Source organism: Paramacrobiotus metropolitanus, unplaced genomic scaffold, assembly GCF_019649055.1.
Source record: "Paramacrobiotus metropolitanus isolate TYO unplaced genomic scaffold, Prichtersi_v1.0 Parri_scaffold0000129, whole genome shotgun sequence".
Lineage (NCBI taxonomy): Eukaryota > Metazoa > Tardigrada > Eutardigrada > Parachela > Macrobiotidae > Paramacrobiotus > Paramacrobiotus metropolitanus.
Genome location: NW_026570349.1, coordinates 300,803 through 324,275, shown reverse-complemented (window position 1 = coordinate 324,275; position 23,473 = coordinate 300,803). Strand labels below are relative to the sequence as shown.

The 23,473-nt window shown below is 46.4% G+C and overlaps 5 protein-coding genes across 5 annotated transcripts; all 5 read right to left on the bottom strand.

The window, feature by feature from the left end:
• Positions 1-798: 798 nt before the first annotated feature.
• Positions 799-1,453, bottom strand: LOC129598809 (uncharacterized). The gene is made up of 3 exons (XM_055496865.1): positions 1,336-1,453; positions 1,077-1,189; positions 799-1,016 (listed from the first exon to the last, which is right to left on the bottom strand). The coding sequence occupies exons 1-3, from the start codon at positions 1,435-1,437 to the stop codon at positions 878-880; spliced, it is 354 nt and encodes a 117-aa protein (XP_055352840.1). The 5' UTR covers positions 1,438-1,453; the 3' UTR covers positions 799-877.
• A 3,573-nt stretch (positions 1,454-5,026) lies between these two features.
• On the bottom strand, positions 5,027-8,054 carry LOC129598808 (uncharacterized). The gene is made up of 7 exons (XM_055496864.1): positions 7,702-8,054; positions 7,415-7,576; positions 7,038-7,142; positions 6,616-6,874; positions 6,414-6,527; positions 5,977-6,326; positions 5,027-5,418 (listed from the first exon to the last, which is right to left on the bottom strand). The coding sequence occupies exons 4-7, from the start codon at positions 6,829-6,831 to the stop codon at positions 5,109-5,111; spliced, it is 990 nt and encodes a 329-aa protein (XP_055352839.1). The 5' UTR covers positions 6,832-6,874; positions 7,038-7,142; positions 7,415-7,576; positions 7,702-8,054; the 3' UTR covers positions 5,027-5,108.
• Positions 8,055-9,961: 1,907 nt separating this feature from the next.
• LOC129598806 (uncharacterized) lies at positions 9,962-12,760 on the bottom strand. The gene is made up of 7 exons (XM_055496861.1): positions 12,493-12,760; positions 12,053-12,220; positions 11,746-11,858; positions 11,388-11,658; positions 11,115-11,228; positions 10,623-10,969; positions 9,962-10,271 (listed from the first exon to the last, which is right to left on the bottom strand). Exons 1-7 carry the CDS (start codon positions 12,691-12,693, stop codon positions 9,962-9,964), a joined length of 1,524 nt encoding a protein of 507 aa, XP_055352836.1. The 5' UTR covers positions 12,694-12,760.
• A 767-nt stretch (positions 12,761-13,527) lies between these two features.
• Positions 13,528-17,538, bottom strand: LOC129598805 (uncharacterized). Its single transcript, XM_055496860.1, has 7 exons — positions 17,338-17,538; positions 16,104-16,256; positions 15,421-15,533; positions 15,081-15,351; positions 14,549-14,662; positions 13,911-14,260; positions 13,528-13,837 (listed from the first exon to the last, which is right to left on the bottom strand). Exons 1-7 carry the CDS (start codon positions 17,536-17,538, stop codon positions 13,546-13,548), a joined length of 1,494 nt encoding a protein of 497 aa, XP_055352835.1. The 3' UTR covers positions 13,528-13,545.
• Positions 17,539-21,836: 4,298 nt separating this feature from the next.
• On the bottom strand, positions 21,837-23,190 carry LOC129598804 (N-lysine methyltransferase SMYD2-B-like). The gene is made up of 5 exons (XM_055496859.1): positions 22,996-23,190; positions 22,569-22,730; positions 22,165-22,277; positions 21,916-22,105; positions 21,837-21,851 (listed from the first exon to the last, which is right to left on the bottom strand). The coding sequence occupies exons 1-5, from the start codon at positions 23,188-23,190 to the stop codon at positions 21,837-21,839; spliced, it is 675 nt and encodes a 224-aa protein (XP_055352834.1).
• Positions 23,191-23,473: the final 283 nt, after the last annotated feature.

Here is a 23,473-nt window from a genome sequence, read left to right as displayed (position 1 = left end):
GCAGGGCACGGCTGTCGCTGGGAATTCGGTTGGAGCACCCCTTCGTTACGCAGCGTAACGGATTAATCTCGGCATCCTGTGGGAATATCCAGTAGCGCAAATTACCGAAAAAAGCCGAATATTAAGCGTAATTAATTAAAAGTGTGCAAGCCCGGTGATTTATTTCCTGCTCAAACGTACTGTAGAGCGAGAATTGCAGATTCATGGAATACGCTAAGCTCCATAGCCAGCCACTCCCCAATCTTTACTTTACGTTTGGCAAGACTGATCACTGATGCACGTCACATATGGATATCTTACACGCATCTTTATGTGTTTGCGAATTTATTACCATGATAATTCATTGTAGAATCAAATTACTTTTTTCATTGCGCTGATTGTAAAATAATGGATGCTTTCTACGCAGCAGAAAGGTGCTTAATAGGTGCTACGGACCTACGGTTACCTTTACGCAAGAAATCAATCAACCGGCTTGTACGTACATATTCTGGCGTGCATCGTCGACAAGTACACGGATAGCCATGGTGCTGCTCGAATGCAGCACGACGCTCCGCTCGTGTCAGGCAGAATACTTTACAGATGGTAGTGTGTCGTAGCTGAAAGGTGAATCACAGCATTAAGCACATCGCCCCAAGTCTCAACATAAATTTAAATTTGGTAAATCTTGCAGTGGTAGCGCATTCGCCATGAGCCCACGACCAGCATATACTAATTAGTGCTGTTGCGAAAAGGGCAGGAGACTCACTTCCGAAGGTCCGGTATGCTGCGGAATGTCTTCCACCGCATGCATGACCATTCGTCGCGCTTGGTAGTTCACCACCACATTGATGTCCCAGCACACAGGCGTCATCGAGCGCGGTCCGTGTGCATAGAGCGCCTAGCCGATCCGTGGGTTGGGGCTGAATATCCCATCGAACAGGGACCGAACATTGTAGCGGAGGACTCCAAAATAGGTCAAAACATCGGCGGCGGGTAGTCCGGTTAACATGGAATGCTTGGACTCTCCAGTGGATAATCTGTGAGCAACATCAGAACTGGGCAGGATATGGTTCATACAGGCGGGAAAAACACCTTACTCTGGCAACAGACTGCGTTCGATTTTCGCTTGATCGGGATTGGCTGGCAGCATGGACAGCAAATCTTTAACAGACTTCTGACCCATTCCCGGGACATCCACCATCTCGTTTAACTAAGGACCACAGCAGATGCAAATTACTCACAGCGAGCAGCTATTGTAGCGATGTCGCCTCATCTGTTTCTTTTGGATCTCACAAGTCAGCTATCACTTTGGCCAGAAAATTACATCAATGGAACCCGAAAAATAATGCCAATTACCTTGATTTTGTTGGCCAACTTGGCGATGAGCTCTTGAGGCACGTCGAAACTGTACCCCGCTCTGCTCTCCGATGGTGTGTGCGGACTGTGCGCTGTTTCCATACCAGTCGCCTGCCGCAGTAGTTTGCATTCCAGTTTATGCTCCAGCATCCAGTCAGCAGACTGCAGAAACAACCCCAACCCGGTAATTTTTCGACTATAATCATATTGTTGTACAGCGATGATCTCTGACCGTCCTGGTAAATTCGCAAGCGCACTCTTGTCAACGCGGTCGGAGGCCGAGGAAGAAGAAACCCTACCTGACAAACGACGCTGCAGTAGCGGTGAAGCTTGCATCGGGAACATGAACGCAGGTTCTCGCTCTGCCGCAAACAGTAAGCGCAACTACTCTCCAGTACCCATACCACGGGCTCACAGCACATTACAACATCCCCAGCTCTAAAAGAACGCTTGCCCAAGAGCAGCTGAGCCTCCTTCAGCTCCATCATAATTTGTTGCTTAATTCTTGCACAACGAACAGTTTTACAGCGATATTCTGCAAAAATTACAATATGTTGAAAAAATGCAGAGCACCGAAAACCAGATGCAAGGGATTATGGATAGAAGTATCGAAATTGATTTTGCACCGTACCGTTGACCTCTGTCCAGACAATCGTCTGTCTGCGTATGAAAGAGTACTGTAGTGATCGCCGCGTACTCGTATAAGAGGGAGTTTATAGCGGTTGCTACGACTTTGTGGCTACGTGCTATCCCCTCCCCCGATGCACAAATGCTAGTCTGTTCGCATAAACTCGTCGCCAGCTTGCTACACTTCTAGCTGATAGCAAGAAAGTAGCCAGTTCACAGCGGCTTGCTACGACTAGACGGCACCCGCCCGGTGTGACCGCAGAAGGCATCCGCCCACAGTAACGGCAGGTAGCAACAGCAGCGCCCGCCCACCGCTGCGGCAGCGGACAACCTCTTTTGGTGGCGGGTTACTTGACTATGGCAAGCCGATATTAGGCTTATGGCAAGCCGACATTAGGTATATGGCAAGCCTACATTAAATACATTATGGCAAGCCGATATTAGGCGTACTCGTAATATTGCTGTTTTCTGGAAATTATTTTAATCCGCTTTTAACTTTTTAATTTATTGTACACATGAAACATTTTTTATTTATTTGATTTGTTTCAAGATTTTATCTTTAAAATCTAAATTGAAATCTTTGAAAATTTTTTTGAAATTTTAAAAAAAATAAGTTCCAATTGAGCTTGAATTTTAAAAAAAATACAGTTTAACTTTCAAATTTAATTTAAAAGTTAAAAAAATTGAAGTTAAAATTTAAAAAGTTTTATTACTTACATGATCGTGTTTGTTAATTCGAACTTGGTTTCAAACTTTTTAATGGTTATTGTGTACTGTAACGAATTTCTCCGCATTATCTGTGAAGTTGGTATATGCATTAGCAACCTCAAGAGGTTACTACAGGCTTAACCATTGTCCTTACGAGCTAGCAATCTAGTCACGACTACCAATAGCATCGTCTGTTTATGCAGACATTTGCGCTACATAGTCGGTGCTACATAGCCAGCAACGTAGCAGTAGTCAGCCAGCATGAACTCATTTTGTGGAACTACTTGCTACCAAAACGGCTACGGGAGACCACGCCTACGAAATTGGTAGCAAGTAGCAAGTAGTCAGGTCCGATAAACTGCCTCTAAATCGCTGTCACTGCTTATCGCTGCCACTGCCGATCTGATCAGCAACCGCGTCTGCTGTACTCTCTCTTTCTCTTTCTCCCTGCTCTCTTATTCAGTTGCGCAACCGGATATACGAGGTAGCTGCAAACCGGGCACAGTCGCAAACCGTTTCATTGCATGATACGTACAGAGCAGAGACTGTACATATACTTACTTTAACTATTAAATATCGAAAAAATAATATAATTTTAGTATCTGTACGTACGTGTACCGCATTATTTAGTTAATTCAGTAACGTAACAAAATTAAATAATTACTGTATTATGATCATAGCTCGTTCCATAGTACACTGGTACTTACTGTACGTTATCACAGGGTCAGCCCTCAGTCGGCTGTCCGTGGTGATCGCGGGAAAGCGGTCAGATGAAGCTATGTCTGTTGAGGAAATTCCGAAAAAGGACGATGAAGCGGAATCGAACCGCTGACTACCGAGTGTGATCCACGTAGCACAGCCACTGTGCCATCGCCGCTGTTGGCAAAGATCAAGATACTAGTACTGCAATGACAAAGGTTTAAGGAACGCTCCAGGGGCCGGGCAGCGCACACGAGTCGTCGGTCCGTTTTAAGATCAAAGGCCGACGGTCCGTGTGCGTTGGCCACGCCTCTCCTACGTTCCTTAAACTTGAGGAAATACAGTATTAATTTTGTGCTTGAGCCAACCAGGTAGGGGATGATGGATGCACCACTTTTGCCTGGAAACGCGGAATGTGCCTTGCATGGGATGTGACCTGCGTGGACACTGTTGCTCTGTCCCACCGAAAATCTACGCCGGCCACCGCAGGCTCCGCTGCCGCGCAAGCTGCGGACAAGAAAGTGCGCTTGTATGCGTATCTAAATGGCAGATACGTTTTCGTACCGGTACCACTAGCGTTCGAAACACTTGGCCCATGGGGAAAGTCAGCTATCTTATTGGTTAAAGAAATCGGCAAGCGACTGCAACTTCATACGGGAGAACCTCGCTCTCATCTTCGTCAACGGCTGTCGCTGGAGATTCAGCGGGGTAACGCCGTTTCCGTACTCGGTACAATGGAGGGACCGACAGCGTTAAACGAGATTTTGTTACTGTGAATGTCTGTGATTTTACATGTTTTGTTCTGTGTTCAGTGTATCGTATTTTATGATATAAAAATCACAGAACACCAGGTAGGCGGCGGAAGGGCGGCTGCTGTATGTACAGAGGCTTCTCCTCTTACCACGTATTATTTGTACGGAAAAATTTAATAGCCGCTTCGATGTGGAATGTCGTCTTCAGATGGCTTCCTATGGCCAAGTGGCAAGTGATCTTTATACATAGGCGCGCAAGCCGTTTGCGCGCGCGAAATGCGGCGTAGGACTTGTGACTGTACTGGCTAAAACAAATCAATTCAACGTGCACGAAAAATAACTTCCTGGGTCATTTTCCAGCTCTTTTTCGTAGTGGTTCTCATCATACAGTTTTCGTGACAATCCCAACCACAGACGAAACGGACATCCACATCCGGATGCAGGATCACATTCACACAATTACCTATGTTATTCTACTACGGGAAGCCCGAATGGCAACGCGACGCCAACTCTACCCTCTTCATCTCGCAAAAACATACGGAGGCTGCTGGAAGTGCATTTACCCGGGTAGCGGAGTCACAATGTAGAGCAGCCAGTAACACTGCTTTATAAAATTTTATGTCATTCAGTAACCACCACCACTGACTTCAGCGTTAATCTAAATCAACAGTTTCTCGTTGGAGCCTCTACGAAATCTCCTCGGAAATGCTTCAAAAGATGAAGAAGATCTGAAGCGTTTTTTCGCTAATAGAAAGTCAACCCAGTACAGAACACTGACCACACCACACAGGCACACACTGATGCGATGTTATCGTTCTTCCAACTGTGCAAAATTTATCGAGAAAATCCACAATATTTTAGGGTCAATCGATCAGCAAACCCTAAGTACTCAGTAGCCGGCATAAGTACTACCGCGCACCAACAAACGACCAACAAAATTCAACCCCCAAAAAAACAGAAGCCATTCGGTAGCGAATAGAGCGCAAGCTATTCATTGTCACGGAAAGCTTTCTCGATATCGCGCACAAAATCGTTCATGCGTGTGATCATATTGTCACCCAAGACGGCCTCTTTGGAACGCTCACCATACAGCAGCGTAAAAATGTCCACCATTTCCCGGCAATACTCGAAAATAACACAAAACGCTTGATCCGATATCGTTTTCAGTTGTTTTTTCTCCGCTGCTGACAGCTGACCAATCTGCTCCACCACCCGTTTCTTTAAAGCTGTCGCAGAATTATATCCGGCCCGCGACAGCACGATAGCGCGATACACTTCGTATTTTGGATAAATATTCCTGAAAAGAAGACCGATATATGCATACTGAAGGCCGATATTTGCTAAGATGGGATCTGCCCGGAACTATTTCCGTATTTCGACGATTTCCGTATTCCGGACACTTTCACAATACGGACTCGCGTGCCGGACACTAAAAACATGTGAACTTCCGCGTTTTTCCACATCACAAAAACTTCTCAAACTTTATTACTTAATAATTAATAATAACGAATTTAATTTTTATTTGAATTTGTTGATATTGTTTTCGTGACGCTGTCCGCTACACTCAAGCTTAATAAATATATTACGGTAATTTAATGTCTTCTGAAACGGGTACAAGCCCGTTTGATACCAAGCCTGTGCACGAGACCAGTAGTAAACTAATAATTTATCAAGTTTACTGATGTTGGGACACCACACAAAGCACGAATCGCTGATGTCCGTTACGCGAATGATCAAATCCATGTTCAGAAAGTGCGTACGGAATGCAAAAAGCGTCGAAGTACAGATACAAAGCTTCGCATGCGCCAGTTCTTAAAGTGCGACGATAATGCGTAAAATATAAGCGACTTCTCACCGAGCGCAGTCAGTCATCTCCTGCATCATCTTCCAGCCCTCCTCGAAGCGATTCTCCCAGTAAAGCTTGCGTGGCAGTGCCAAGCCACACAAGTACCGGAGATGCGCGTCCGGCTGCAAGATGTCGGCCGCCTCCATCTCGGTGCACAGATCGGTCATCATGGCCAGCTGGGAATCTTTCGGACCGCGCATCCTAATGTCTTCGTACTGCGCCAGGAAACAACGGAACTCCGTCAACTTCTCCTTGTTCGAAGCCCCGCATTCGACGCAAGGCTGCAGCGCGCGGTCATCACTCGGGATGCGATTTGTACAGCCAACGGTCGCACATTGCAGCGGATTTATATCAGCCTCCTAAACCAGACAGATACGAACTAACCAAAGATGCCGCTGTGTAAAGCACAAGTACATTTCACATTATTTCATCGTCAGGACAGTTACATATTTTGGAGTGCATTTCCGGCATGTACACGGATATCCGTGCAGTGTCTCGAATGAACCGCGACGTTCGGTTCGGGTCGAGCAGAAGGGATCCTGTATGTCGTTGTACTGCAGCTGCAAGATATTCATATCACCCTATGTAGCACCAGCTAATAACAGCACAATTTAAGCGTGCTCAAACCTCGCTGTACCCAGTACTCACATCTTTCAGTCCGGTATAGTTGGGGATTTCCTCCACAGCGTGGATGAACAAGCGGCGCCCGCGGAAGCTCATTACCACATTCACATCCCAGCACACCGGCGTCATGAGGCAAGGGGACACCAGTGGATACACCGCCACCCCAATGGGTGCCATCCCGTTCAACATATCGTACATGGGCACAGCATGGTACGCCAGTGTTAGATAATAAGCCCGCATGTTTGGATAAGAAATGCACAGCTGCACGTCTCCAAGGCCTGATCTGGAAGAACCACATTGATCATCGACGGCATCGCCGAGGTTGTCAAAACTTGCAGTAAATGATCATAAGTACTTTTGAAGTACAGCTAAATAAATTTGTTTGTTTGTCATAAAGAAATAAAATTGACTATAAATTTAACAAAATAAATAAGATTCCAGCTTACAATTCGTCTGTTTTTTTTCCGCTAACATGGGATCAGGCGGAAGCATGTGCCAAAGCTCCCGGGCTGATTTCGCGCCTAACCCGGTACATCAATCATTGTGCCCAACTGGAATAAAAACAAAGCAGCAACAAATTAATCTTACAGCTAGAAATACACGTAATCTGAATGTTATTAGGCTGATCTAGCAATCAGGATGTCCTCCGGGCAGCCGCCCTCGGGGGTCTCCAGCGCAAGTACATCTTGCTCCTTCTCTTTAGATGCTGGTGTGATCTGACGAGTCACAGTGATAGTGGCATTCAAGGGGCAACGGAGCAAACAGACTGGCATCGTGTCCAAATTGTCAGCTGGACAAGATCATGGACTGTGCGGGTAATTACCTTGATTTTGTTGTCCAGCTTGGCGACGAGATCTCGTGGGACCACCAGACTGTAGTGTGTACTGGTCCCCGATGTCTCGCGATCCGTGTTCATCATGATGCCCGTCCCGGTCGTCTTGAGCAGGGCGCATTCCAGTTTGTGCTCCACCTTCCAGTCAGCAGACTGAAGCATACCGTAGAAACAGTTCTTGTTATTAATACGACAGTAAATTCGTTCTGGCAGGCGCAACGCGAACGCGACCTCTGATCAACATGGAACATAACATTCGGTTACCTTCCTAGTTGTACCTGGCACGCCACGCTGCAGTATCGATGCAGTTTGCATCCCGAGCAGGTGCGCAGTTCCTGGCCCTCCTGGAAACAATAGGCGCAGCGTACTGGGTAGGCATTACTCTCCAGTACCCACACTAAGGGATCACAGTACAGTACGGTGTCACCAGTCGCGAAAGAACGTGGCCCAATGACAAAGCCCTTCTGGTTCTCCATTGATACGGGAAGAAGCCCGCCAGATGAGGACCGATTAACGATAATGCGGAACAAATTATTTACCGAAATACGGGAGTAGGGAACGGCAAAATCGTAACATGTGTGACGTGTCAATGGTGCCATCAAACTAGTCCCGACTCCCGAAATAATTAATGAACCTGTGCCGCTGTGCGATTTGAATTTTGATACAGTAAGGGATCGTCTCATATCTATAGCGAAACTAGCTTCCGTACAGTACCCCACCGTCCCAAAACAGCAGATACGGGATACGGTATGCCGGTTTTCGATTCGCGCATCTGGTTTCCCATGAAAAGATTCGGACAGGTACGCAGCGTATCCCAGAGCGTCCCGTATTCGCAACGGGTAGATACGATGCTTCGCGCAACGTATCTCGTAACCTGTACTAACCCTGCGTCTCATATCAAGCGGAAATGGTGAGCGCCTTTTTTTCAAACCGTCGAAAACAAAGAAAAACGATACGGTACGCGAAGCCACCTCCAGAGGTGGCTTTCCCTGGTATCTCTGTTATAAAAATTTTATAACTTTTTCGTGTAATCACTGGAATGAGATTTCATTTTCTTTCGTGTTTATGGAAAATTTTTCAAAATGGAGTACGATTCCATTTCTTCGGATGACGAAGCCGAAAGCACTACGAACACTGTGGGCGCTGTATGCATGTCCGTTTGTAGTGTGATTCAGAACTTATTTGGGGGCTTAAAAGTTAAAACACTTGAGTGCGAAGGGACTTGTCTCGCGGGGATAACGAAAACGTTAATCGGCGAGAAATTCGTTCTGCTGCACAGAATCTCTACAACCGTTATCCTGGGCGATTGTTTTTGGAGACGTACCACATTAATCCGGATGTGTTTCGTGTAATTGTGGAAAAATTACGGTCTTATTTTGAACGGAGTACTACGAAAAAACCTTATGCAATAGAGTGCAAAATAGCTGCCTGCATTCTTATGCTAGCACATGGATCGTCGGTACGGTCTCAGTGTGAACTCTCAGTGGATGCAGATTTGTCGCTATTAATAATTATCGATATTCGACAGTTACAGGAAATATTGAAGGGATGCTGGACGTAAAAATGACAGCAAGAGCGGCAATCACTTTAATACACTTTAATTACCTCAAGTCTCAAATCACAAGGCAAAACCACCCGCCTTCAAAATCGATCGCAAAACGCAAAACTTAAACTTCAGACGTGTAAATAATTCTCCAACAAGTGTCTTATCTTTGCAAATTTATACTTCAAGTGATACCTAAATCAGGCCACTTTCAACCAAAAAATATAATAATAACTTTGAAAGATTTTGCCCGAACTTCGACGTTAAAAAGCGAGAACGTACGGACTGATAGGTTCTTGTACAGAAAACGTTATGCGCGGCAAGATGCGATCGAAGCGATGAGACGCAAGTACAGCGATACGGCAACAAAGCTACAGATTCGATACAGGAAACCGATAGCGAGCACAGTTTCGATGCGCGTAGCCTGTACTGTACCTTGCTGACGCGCACCAAAGACTGTCCCATTTCTGTACCATAACGAAACTAGCTACGGTACTGTATCGTAGCGCGATACGCTATAGATATGAGACGATCCCTAAGTACTGAAAGGCAGTGCTGTCAACGGCTACGAGCGTGTATGTGCACCCAGTGCACGCCATTATGTTTACCGTGGCTGCACCGCTCGGGAGGCAGCTGTGTTCCAATTTTGCGGTTTGCAGACTGCTCAAGCAACTGAAGCAAGCATTCGCACTTTCGCATGGTCAGTAGATGTATTCGTTTTTCTAACGATTCTTGCTTATAAAAGCGCCATTTCGATATGCTTGATGTTCTACGTAAAAATCTACGTACTGTAAAATGTGCGGTGTCCAGCAAGGGGAGGCCTGAGAGCGGAGCCACTGTATCTACCAGATACAAAACAAAGCGGGAAAAAAATCTATAAAATGGCAGAGTTTTCTTCCGTAGAGAATAATTAAACAACGCAATCAATTGAATACTGTTCAAAACATTAGCAATGTCGGCTTAAATCTTCGCAAAATAAAGCAGCAATCCTCTGGTTACTTGCGGCCGTGAAAAGCCTGTTCAATACGGTATAACTGCGCAGACACTCCCTTCAGTACAGTAATGCTGGTCCGAACCTCCTTCGACTGCTTACCAAACAGCACAAGCAAGATGTCATAGGCTTCCTTACAATAACCAAGAATCCGACCGCCCATGTATGCCGCTAACGCTTCAAGTTTGCTTTTCGCCGGTTCCGAAAGCGGTTGCATCCCTTTCAGCACTCGTTTATCCAGAGCGGAAACGGCCGCCGTTCCTGCAGTTATCAGGAGAATAGCGCGAATGACTTCGTACTGCGGATAAACGTTTCTGAAAACAAGCACGTGCGTGTATTTAATATCATAAAGATGTAATGTTCAATAACCACATATTGTAATGTTGATCTACCCGTAACATATTGTTTGGTTCTAGAATTGTGTACTTCGCTGTTTTTTGAACTCCGGACACTGTTACAATACGGATTCTATCAGAGACACGAAATTTATTCTCGTATACAAATTTTTATAAATATTAAATATCGCTAAATTAATTTTGAAAAGCTTTTTACGTGTGGACTGTGGAACAACGTCTGGTAAGATAAGTATGTCCATTTAAAGAAGCTCGGTTACTGTATCTGTAGTTACATACATAACGCTCGTTAATATTATTCACAGGCCTTACCGCATACACTCAACCAGCTCATCCATCAGCCGACAGCCCTCTTCACATCGCCCTTCCTCCAAGTATTTCTCCCATAATTTCCATCCATACACGTAACGGATATGCGCACCCGATTGCAGGATACCGGCAGCCTCCATTTTCTCGCACAGTTCCGTGATCCTGGCCTGGTTATGCTCCCGTGGGTGGCGGATAATTGTGTCCAGCTGCTGCATGAAGCGCCGAAATTGCGCCAACCGGTCACCGTTGAGGGCGCCGCATTCCGAACACGCAGCACGTGCCCGACTGTCGCTGGGAATGCGGTTCGTGCAACCCATCGTCACACATTTCAGTGGATTAATGTCAGCATCCTACGACAGGATAAATTAAAATAAGACAACAGTTATATATCGCAACTTGTTATCATTATTATTATTGCAACTGCAGTAGCCCAACTGCATTAACGCAGGCGAGACGGAGACATCAACAAACGTCGGCAAGTTGTACAGCACTTACATATTCCTCCGTGCATTTGCGGCATGTACACGGATAACCATGATACTTCTGAAAATCAGCGCGACGCTCCGTTCTGGTTAGGTTGAACGGTTCCTGGACGGCGGTGTATCGCAGCTGGAAGAGACAGTTTGTAACAATTTCGCCTCACACATTGACTCATTTATTACTGCCGCGTAATATGCGTTTCTAAATCTCATTATCTCCGTCAGGCTTGCGAGCCTTGTCGCGGCGCCAGCAAATAAGTAATACAACGTAGAAATTTACCCAGCTTACATCATGCAGTCCGGTATATTCCTGAATGCTTTCCACAGCATGTACAACCAGCTGTCGTCCGCGGCAGTTCAGCGCCACATTGATGTCCAAGCACACCGGCGTCATCTGGCGCCGCGATGCCTGCGGATACACCGCCAATCCGATGCAGGCACTGTCATCCAGCACATCACATATCGGCATAAAGTTGTAGTGGAGGATTCCGAAGTACTTCAGAAAGTCCATTACCGGCAGGTCGAGTACCGTGGCATTTTCGGCCCCACTAAAGGACATTCTACGAACAAAAATGCGCTTGTTTGTAGACCATGCAGATCTGCAAAAAATTTCTGAAATTCCGAAGCATGCTGCAAGCATAACCTACGTTGGTAACATTATCCGTTCGGCTGCCGCGTGCGCGGGATTTGCCGGCAGCAGGAGCAAAAGATCGCTGGCTGATTTCGGGCCCAGTCCCGGAACGTCCGTCGTCGTGTTTAACTGTGAAAAACAACGGCATATCGACAACATGCAAACGGTAAACCGACCACAATTGCAGAAGGTCCAACGGTTTAATGAATAGTTTTATTGAGTGATTTATCAATGTCAAACTCTTACGTCTTACGCTGGGTAACGTAAATGCACAGATCGATGGAAAAGTTTTGAAACAAGGATCTTATCGAATTTCATCGTACCTTAATTTTATTAACCAACTTGGCGATCATATCCATGATTATGGGAAAGAGACACGATCCTGCCTCAGGAAGAAGCGCCAAGATCCCCGTCAGCTCCTTGTGCGATTGGCTGCTAATTTTCTTCAGCATGGCGCATTCCAGTTTATGCTCCACTTTCCAGTCAGCGGCCTACACACCAACCACCACACAATTATTACGAGTACTGCAAACCTGAGAGCGTTCTCGCTAAACCTCTCCCTCCCTGAGTGTAAGCACACTGTCGACGAAACACCCCATCTCACGGGCGAAACAAATCCGTGGTGGATTAAAATTGCACATGGAACAGTGAAGACACACTGTACCTACTACCTAGTACTTGTACAATATAACGAGTTCGTCCTCTCTTGCGCCACAGTTGCATGGTATTAGCGTTGTTCAAACAAGTCAGCAACTCAGCGTACCTGGCAGGTGGAATTACAGTAGCGGTGCAGTTGACATCCGGAACAAGCTCGCAGTTCCGAGCTCTCCTCCAAACAAAACGCACAGCGCGTTTTATAGGCGCTCCGCTCCAGGGCCCACACCAAGGGATCACAAGCTACAATCAGGTCGCCAGGTGCAAAGCTTCGCCTGCCAGCGCTTGGCACAGGTTTTTGAATCTCCATTGCGGGAAAGAAGACGCTCAAGGTAATTTTATCATCAAACGGAAAATCACGTTAACTTGGGATATAAGTGAGAAAGTGTATAGTAGTTTAACCACAAAATCTAGTACTACTTCCAAAATTACAATACGCTATCCGCTATCTGCAACTGCAAGAAATGACTGGTGCCCGAAAGGCTTAGTGGTAAGGAACTGTAGCCAACGGGAGTTCGCCGAGGCTACGCTGGTGTACCATGTCGGCCACCATGGGTTGGCACTTGGCAGCGTGGCACAAGCTCGTCCACGCTGCATCTATTGATTTAAATGTTACATAGTCTAAATCAACAATTCGTAGTTTACGGCAATCTTCGTAAAAATATTTGAAACGATGAAGAAAAAATATTTTCCAGATCTAGCAAAATAATATCCACAGTACATGGCAGATAAGTCCCCATGTACGGTGGTCAACACAAAGTAGAGAAATTACACAACATCCTGGATTGAACAACCCGGAAACAGCAATTTATAATTGTCGATGTTGCCGCCACACCCAAAAGGTCGAAGCCAATCAACCGAAACAAGCGGACTCTGCAGCCAGTGCAACTGTGCCACATGATCCGGTCAGAAATACACAAAAAGCGGGGACGGAGGTCCTCAGAAACAGTAAAGCACAACAGCGAAAACAAGCCAGGTGGGCAGAAATGAAGCCCGCTCTGGCAAAACATTAAGCAATCTCGTAGCACGGAATTCAATAACGTACTCGGGAACGATTCCTCGGTTCTCAAATCAATTACCGGCCTGTACAAAAACAATAATGATGCTAAAAAGACCGCCAGGAGAAATGTAACAAGAAACACACTGGACAACATCAAGAACATTATTTACGGCTGTACAGAGCCTGCTGAATGCGGAACGCTTTCATATATACATGCCCACAAGTGGCTAGGAATTTCTGGGCGCCGTAGCACTGCGTGCCAAACAGCTTCGCTAAAATATCCTTCGCTTCTCCACAATAATTCTTCACCAGCTCACACACTTCAAGGATGGCCGATCGAGACATCGGAACCGGCCCAATATTCTGCATTCGCTTTTCCAGCGCATCAATGGCCGACCATCCCGCTAAATTCAGTTCACGCGCACGGAACACCGCATACTTTGGGTAAATCTTCCTGCAACCGTCACTTTTGATTATCTGTGTCTACGATCACTCGTCATATGCCATCTTAAGACGGGAAAACTTACCGCACGCAAACAATCATTTCCGCGATCATCTTCCAGCCTTCTTCATAGCGATTTTCGTCGAAGTATTTCTGCGGTAATTCCCAGCCGCACACGTAGCGGAAATGCGCATCCGGCTGCAGAATGCCCGCGGCGTCTATTTCTCGGCAGAGCTGCAAGACCATGGCCGCGCGGCGCTTCTCCGGGTAGCTCGTCCGGATCTTCTCATGCTGCTCGGAAAACTCACGAAACTTCTGCAACCGGTCACTGTTGATGGCACCGCAATCCGAGCAAGCCTGTTGTGCACGGCTGTCGCTGGGAATTCGGTTCGAGCAGCCCTTCATTACGCAGCGTAACGGATTAATTTCGGCATCCTGTGGGCATATGACGCATATCCATAACGCAAATTACGGCAAAAAGCAGAGAATTAAGGTCAAGTGACCAAGAGCGTACAAGCGCGAGGATTTAGTATTTTCATGCGCAAAAGTACAGCGAGAAGTACAGATTCATGGGTTACGCATACCGCGGCCCGCCACGCCACGCGCTTTATAAAATTTACTCATTGCGCTAAATAATTGTAGTGTACTGGCTACTTTCTTAAGTAGAGCGGGCCAGCAACACGGGCATTTACGCAAGAAATCAATCAACCGGCTTGTACGTACATATTCCGGCGTGCATCGTCGACAAGTACACGGATAGCCATGGTGATGCTCGAATGCAGCACGACGCTCCGCTCGTGTCAGGCAGAATACTTTCAGGATGGTAGTGTGTCGTAGCTGCAAGATGAACCATAGTATAAGCCCATTATAGTGATGAGTCATCACTGGTACCTAGAAAATGGCTACTTATTGGCAAGTACAGATATTAACATAAATTAATTATTAAATTGTTATAAATAAATAAATAATAATAATAATTCAAATTAAATTTTTAAAAAAAGTAAATTGATATTAATTTCTTATTGTTATTAATTATCACATTATACTTTGTTACATTGTTAAAATTTTGTTTTACATTGTTAAAATAATACCATGATTAACCATACCAGGGCCTATCCCTGCACACCTTACAATTAGCTAAACTGCGATTTGTTTTCAGCTTATAGATTGTTGCAGCGTGCAAAGTTATGGACGTTCTGAAGCTTAAAGGAACCCAGAGAATTTCTTAAAACCAAAGAACGCTTTAAGGACTCACATCTGACGGTCCGGTATACTGCGGAATGTCTTCCACGGCATGCATGACGGTACGTCGGGCTTGGTAGTTCACCACCACATTGATGTCCCAGCACACCGGCGTCATCGAGTGCGGTCCATGTGGATACAGCGCCAAGCCGATCCGTGGGTTGGGGCTAAACAGCCCATCGAACAAAGACAGAACGTTGTAGCGCAGGATTCCAAAATAGGTCAACACATCGGCTGCAGGTAGATCGATTAACATGGAATGCTTGGACTCTCCAGCGGATATTCTGTAAACAGCATGATCCGTTCAGAACCGGGCAAGATATGGCTGATACATGTGGGAAAAAAGCACCTACTTTGGCAGCAGACTGCGTTCGATTTCCGCTTGATCGGGATTGGTTGGCAGAATGGACAGCAGATCTTTGACAGACTTCTGACCCATTCCCGGAACATCCACCATCTGGTTTAACTAAGGACCACAGCAGATGCAAATTACATTGAGCAGCCATTGTACCGATGCCCCGCAACCACTTCATCACTTCCGTTTAGATCTCAACTATCACGTTAGCCAGAAAATCACACCACTGGAACCCAGGGGCGTTATAGAAGTGTTGCCACAGGTGACTTTTGATCACGTGACAAGAGCTGGTGGAGCGGAAGCGATTTCCCCGTAAGCTGCAGCGCTATTGGGTCCATGTTCGCACCTCCATTGCTCACCAACCAAATAAAGTTTTGATAAGCAGATTGTGTCAAAATAATTAGCATACAGGGATAATTTGCAAAAGGGGAACGTAGAAATACAGATTTCTGCGGCACCAAAGTTATAGCTACAAACAAATTTCCTAGTTACCCATACTGCCGCGCATTTCCGGTTGAAAATGCCTATATTGGCTGCAGTTGATTATTTCTGTTGGCGCTTCGGGTAAATTCGCTGTCGGTTTTGCCACGGTTCGGCTTTTTTTTCGGTTCGTGACGTCACGAGCTCTGTGGCAACACTTCTATTGGGGTGGTGTACCAAACCGAAAAATGCCACATTTACCTTGATTTTGTTGGCCAACTTGGCGATGAGCTCTTGAGGCACGTCGAAACTGTACTCCGCGCTGCTGTCCGGTGGTGTTGGCGCAGTTTCCATACCAGTCGCCTGCTGCAGTAGTGTGCATTCCAGGTTATGCTCCAGCTCCAAGTCAGCAGTCTATACAAACAATCCCAATCGGTAATTTGATGTAGAGATGGCAGCGGCTGGCTGAAAGCCGGCTAAGCCGCGGCTTAGCCGGCTATTAGCCAGCCGGCTGAGCATTTTTGGGAGCCGTAGCCGACGACAGGCCGGCTGTCTACGCCGGCTAAGGATTCCAGCCGGCTGAGGCTTAGCCGGCGGCCGCTTCGGCTAAGCGGCTTGCGCGGCTGCATTGTCGTGCGACTGGCGCATTCGAAAAAACGCACGGCGCATTCGCCGCATCGACGCACGATTCAAGTCTGCGTAAATTCTGCAGTTGCACTGCATGCTGCTTGGGCAGGAATTCCCGAATCACAAATGCAGAATGCTAATACTGAGATTGCTACTGTGAGTCTGCGGCTGTCGCTGTACGGTTTGCGTGAAAGCAAATGCATTGAACGCAATATGAGCTGTTTTGTCACGCAGTTTTAATTTTCTTGATCAGTGCAAAACAGTTATTAGTATGCCTTTTGGAGGCCCCCGTTGATGCAAGAAATTGCAGAAGATGCCGCGGAAGACGCTACACGGTATAACTATCGTACTGCCGACACAGAAGACGATATCCAACCACCAGCGACTCCGGGTTCTACGATCGATGCCACGGCAGTTTCTTCCGCACCCGCCCCCGATACAGGAATTCCAGTTAAAAAGCTGGTCTTATCCAATACTCGTTATTGCTTATCCCATACTCGTCGCCGTAGACTGCAGTTACGTAGTACGGCATAACAAGCAGCAGTTTTTATTTTCAGAAATTATTAATAATTTTGATAATGGCTTAAACGGCTTAGCCGGCGATAGCCGGCTAAGCCCGGCTGGAAAAATTGGTCAGCCGCCATAGCCGGCTGGGACTTCCAGCCGCGTTAAGTTAGCCGGCTAAGGATTTCAGCCGGCCGTCAGCCGAAAGGTCAGCCGTTTAGCCGGCCGTTGCCATCTCTAATTTGATGACTATAATCATATTGCTGTCAGCTGTATGATGAACTCTCAGCTCTGACCGTTGTGGTAAATTCGCACGCCGAATCTTGTCAACGCGGTCGGTGGCCGAGACAGAAGGAGTCCTTACCTGACAAGCGACGCTGCAGTAGCGATGCAGGTTGCATCTGGCACAGGTGACCAGGTTCTGGCTTTGCCGCAGACAATAAGCACAGCGTGTTTTGTAGGCGCCACTCTCCAGTACCCACACCACGGGCTCACAGCACATCACAACATCTCCAGCCGTAAAAGAACGCCTGCCCATGGGCAGTTTAGCCACCTTCATCTCCATCTTAAATTCACGGATTTTATTTGCTTAATACTGCACAACGAACAGCGATATTCTGTTAAAATTACAGTATGAAAAATGCAGCGCAACGAAAGCCAAATGCAACGGATTTCTACTTTCTAGACTATGGATATCGAAACTGATTTGCTCCGTACCGTTGACCTCTCTCCAGACAAACGTCTGTCTGTGGCGACTCTGTGCGTGCAAGACAGCAAGAGTGATCGCCGCGTATAAAACGCCGTCCCTGCTTTATCGCTGTCACTACCGATCTGATCAGCAATCGCGAAAGCGTGCTCTGTTTCAGTGTTTCTCTGCTCTACTCCCTCTCTCTCTGCTCTGTCAATCAGTTGCGCAACCGGATATATCCGCAAACTTTTGCAAGTGCATTGGACTCGTACTTACTGCAGAAGTGCACTTTGTAAGTACTTATCGAAATACGAGTAGAATGCATGTACTGTATTTGTACTGCGGTATGTAGTGAAAACGTTAACAGCCATTTCTTCAGCTAACAACAGAAAGTGCAAGCGCGGGCACAATACTTTACAGTTAAAATTTAAACATTAAAAAAACAGCCAAATCTCTATCCGCCCGTGGGTTAAAAGGCAACGTACTTAAGGAATTTGGCCCGGTACATAGCACTAAAAGCGTGTACTTTGACGGGAATATTCGCTTTCGCGCACTTTCAAACACTTTTTTGGGTTGCTTTTTGACATTCTGTAGCCAAATGATTTATATACAGAGGCGTGAAATCCGTTTTCGCGCGCAACATGTACCGGGCCAAATCCCTTAACACAGCAGCAGCATTTCCCTTAATGACAGCCAAACTAAAACGTTGCTTCATAAAAGAAGTAGAACGCGCTTCTCCAGTTAATTCACGAGTTTTACGGCCCATAAAATGTACAAATTCACTTAAAGCTGGGCCGAAAACACCAAACGTTGCAACAACTAAGGAGTAAGGGATAGAACAGGTGTCAACTTTCCAGTGGAGAGTATTTCCGTCGCTTTTCATTTTCTGCCAGGTGAGCCACACTTCCTGCCTTTTTCGAACTTCCGTGGACATGGGAATCGGCTACTGTACACCAAGTTGTGACATCCCATACAACAGGCTTTCCCTGACGGACTGGAATAAGCGTCATGCCGTCAGGTCGAATCGCCGGACTTTGTGATAGGCCCGTCGGTTCCAGTTGACAAGGGTATCCTGCGCTCTCGCAACAGTTTTTGGCAATACTGTTCATTTCTCTATGTCTGGCCCATCGCCCTTTCGTTGATTTATTGTAGGAAAGCCCGTGATGGCCATTCGTTTCCACTAATTTGCCGCATGCCACGCAGTTATGAGCTGTCACTACGTACAGGCAATCCAAAACGTAATGCCACTCCAACTCTGACTTCTTCGTCTCGTAAAAACGTTCCAAGACAAGGCGCCGGTAACGCATTCAGCCAAGCCCCGGAATCTCTGCTAAATGCAGCCAACAAAACGGCTCTTGTGCGCTCATTGCCAACCGTTGATAACATCAGTTCTGATACATCCCTGTCAATCATCGGTACATCCCACACGTACTGAAACTTTCGCACACAATCTTCTGGTAGCGTGCAGTTTGTCGTCGGTAGCCAGTTCTCTACAGCCGATTGCGTCATACGGTCACCAGCTGGCGCGTAAAATCTGGAAATGAGAGGCCGCACAGCGTACACCGATGCTAGAAAGGCTTCAAACGTTAATAACTTTAATAGAGTACGTACTGTAATAAAATTAGTTCGGTTATCATTGGTAAAACATCTCCATAAAACTGTACGTACTATTTGCGAGCACGGACGTACGTATAAATTTAAAAGCATCTTCGAAGTGGGCTGGCCTCTTCGGATGGCATCCTATGGCCAAGATCTATATAGGGAAAAAAACTATTAAATTTGCAACGCGCAACATGCGGTCAGTAAGTTACGACTGTAGAAAATTCTAGAAAGCTTAATCACATCAACCTACCGCACAGGAATAATAATTTCCTGGATCATCTTCCAGCCTTCTTTGAAGCGGCCTCATCAGACAGATTTTCGCGGCAGTTCCCAGCTACAGACGAAACGGATATGTGCATCCGGAATCCGAATGCAGGATACCGGCAGAGTCCATTTCTTTGCACAGGTTGATAGCCATAGCCGTTTGGAATTCTTCTGGGAAATGCGTGTGATGGTTTCCAGTTGAGCCACGAAACAACGGAACTCTATAAACTGATCTGCATGCAGCGCACCGCATTCGTCACAGGGCTGAAGAGCACGGGCGTCGCTCGGAATGCGACGCGCTACGCGGATCTGTACTTTTCACCCGAAATGCCCCGCGTTTTGCGTTATGGCTCTGGCACTGGCCGGAGCATCGTCGCTCTAGCGCTTGAAAAGCGAGTGTTTTAGAAAAATTGGGAAACTGACGGACGCGGAGAGGCATTAAATGAAAAGTGAAAACCACATCGGCCAACGCGCCCCTGTTTATACCGAATTACTGCCGGGAAGCGCAGGACATCACCATCCGGCTGTGTCCAAGGGGGCCATGACCGGTGAAAGTTTTCAAGCTCGTGCGCAGTGGTTTGTGTACATCACGCAAACTTTTTAAGACCGTGCTTAGTCTAAATCATCACTTTACACAGGAAACAATATTTTGCTAGGTACATTTTCTTAAAATTTGGAAGCAACGCTCGTTTTTTGTTAAGAATTCCATCGCACAGTATGTTAATACATTTTCGGGTGTTGTTAATTTTTGGTTAGTAGAACGGTAGGCATATTCTTCGCTCCACCCATATCACGAACGCCACGAGAATAATTCTTTTAATTGAGAGTGGTCACGCACAGAACATGAACAATGTCGTCCGGCGGACTACCTAGCTAATCAAAACAACGCAATAGAAATGTACGTACTCTCAGTTCGTTAGCACCATTTCTCAATACGCAACAAGAACAGAAGCAGCGCTAAGTTGCACTTATTAGAAAGAAACGTTATCAGCCGTCACTTGCTGCCGCGAAGAATATGCTCGATGCAACGCATTTTTGCCACCACCTCCGTAAAATCAGCATAGCCGGTCTGAGACTCCTTGGACGTCTTCCCAAACAGCACCGCCAGAATATCCAGGCTTTCCTCACAATATTCGATCACGAGACCGAAAACTTGCGCGACTAATGTTTCCAGCTCTTGTCTTCCCGGTTTCGACAGCTGGTTCGCCCCATTCAGCACGTGCCGATGCAGCGCCGTAATGGCCGACATCCCCGCTGACATCAGGAGAAGAACCCGGAAAGCAGCATACTTTGGATATATTTTCCTGAAGATGATTAGCATATTTCACTGCTTTGTTGACTTTCCTAAATTCTAAAATTCGAAACTACCGAACCTTACCGTGCACAGACAAGTAATTCCTGCACCATCTGCCAGCCCTCTTCAAAGCGGCCCTCATCGTAATATTGATCCGGCAATTCCCAGCCGGAGACAAAACGGACATGCGCATCCGGCTGCAGGATGCCGGCAGCTTCCGTTTCCTTGCACAGCGCCATAAGCATGTCTTTGTGGAGCTTTCTCGGGCAGCGCCCAATGGCCTCGTACTGGAGCACGAAACGGCGGAACTGCATGAGCCGGTCAGTGTTAATAGCACCGCATTCTGAGCAGGCTGTGTTTGCACGGCTGTCGCTGGGAATCCGATTCGTACATCCAACTGTTACACAACGTAACGAATTAATCTCCGCATCCTAAAAACAACCATACCAGCCGAAATTGCATCACTCAGAAAACCTTTTGTATCAAAGTGTATTTTCTGTCGCAGTGGTCGGAAACAGCATTGACACTTTTGCCGCACACTGCATCAATCACAAAAATAAGAAACTGCTTGTAGCTACCGTACATATTCTTCCGTGCATCGGCGACAAGTACACGCATAATCGTAACGCTTCTCAAATCTGAGGCGACGTTCAGCTCGTGGTAAACTGAATGGTTCCCGGGTGTCGTTGTATCGTAGCTGCAAAATTACAAAATGTTTTAGTACTCATTTTATGCCCGTTGGAATCTGCGTATTGTAACCGAACACCCTTTGGTTTTGGACCGGTTTCACTAATCAACTACTGTACTGAATAATACTGATATATACACACGTCTTGTCAATTCAAATTTCGCGTGTATTCTGAAACCGCTATGTTAACTGCCAATTTTTTGTAAATCGTTGGTTAAAATGCAACGTTAATCGAACACGTAGTGCGAGTGTGAAACGGGCCTGCTAAACCTAAACAGTTTGCATTACGATGCGCTGGATGCTACGTACATACGCAACCTACTGTACCTACATCTTCAAGCCCTGTGTAACGCGGAATGTCTTGAACGGCATGTATAACCAGCCGGCGCCCGCGGTAGTGTAATACCACGTTAATGTCCCAGCACACCGGCGTCATTCGTCGCGGCGGTGCCTGCGGATACACGGCTAAGCCGATCGGTGCGGCGAGCATATCGTAAATGGGCAGAACGTTGTAGCGGAGCATTCCGTAGTACGCCAAAAATTCCGCTGCTGGCAACTCGTCTATCAGGGAATTTCGCGACTCCATAGCCGATAACCTACGAGCGCAGAATGACCTGAACAAGGTCGGGTCTATACATGGAGGAAAAAAGCTTACGCTGGTTGTAGCTTCCATTCGACTTCCGCTTGCATGGGATTTTCCGGCAGCATGAGCAGAAGATCTTTGGTCGATTTCCGACCCATGCCCGGGATGTCCATCATCGTATTTAACTGAAGAAAACATGCACTGTAACGAGCCTGGATCCCAACAATACCAACTAGTGACTACTACCAAGCATGGATTATCTTTCCCGTTTTCTGTATCGTACCATCTGATTAAAAGATAGTAAGAATTCTTCGCAAAATTTGTCAGCACGCTAGCTATATATTGAACCACATTTCAATTAGTAAATTTGCCATCAGGGTTCAGTAGAAGAAAACAACAGCTTGAGTGCTAAACCATCATTACTATAAGCAAACAAGCAGGGATTCGTTCAAAGAGGATCTTTACACAGCACAAACCTTGATTTTATTGGCCAGCTTGGCGATCATATCCGTAGGGACGGGATAGTTGCCCGATGCTGATTCACCCAGTGGACCGCGCTCTGGTCGAGGGCGCGTACCAGTGCCGATCTTTTTCAGCATGGCGCATTCCAGCTTATGTTCCGCTTTCCAGTCCGCAGCCTGTGTAACAATCAAATTGAGCCCTATGGCACATTAAAAACATAGTCTTTAGTCCCGTTAATCGGGTTATCTGTTCTTAATAAATTGCCGAAGTTAAACGCTATGGGCAATCGCATGTACTGCATAAAATCAGCTCTAAATTTCCTTTTTAACTAGGTAGGAGACAAGAAATATTTAGTGAGCCCCACCAATTACGGGTGCTCAGTTATCAGGTTACTCGATTACTCAGAAGCAAGAGTTCTACCGTACTTGCTGATTACCGTACCTGACAAACAGGATTGCAGTAGCGATGCAGGTGGCATCCCGAACATGCTCGCAGTTCTTGGCTTTCTTGAAAACAATAAGCACAGAGCGTCTTGTAAGCGCTGCTCTCCAATACCCACACCAACGGGTCGCAGGAGATTACCATGTCTCCAATAAAGTAACTGCGGCTGCTGCCATGGCTAGGCGCCTTTTCCATTGTGAGGTTTAAACGGACGCTAAGTACAGTAATTATGGAAAACAACAAGTTAGCAGGTGCATCCAGGCCCGTATCGAGACCCTTGTGCAGGTTTCTAAAATATGCTCCTATCAAAGTTTTCAGAATACACCATTAGTCGTGAAATTCGGAACAAGAACGGTTAAGGCTGATTTTCGAAATTCCGCGTGAGAGGAGTATATTTTTTAAAACTGTCTCGATAACATCCGTATTCCGTATGAATACTCAACAACGCAACAAACTCGCTGAATCAAAAGCGTGGTTG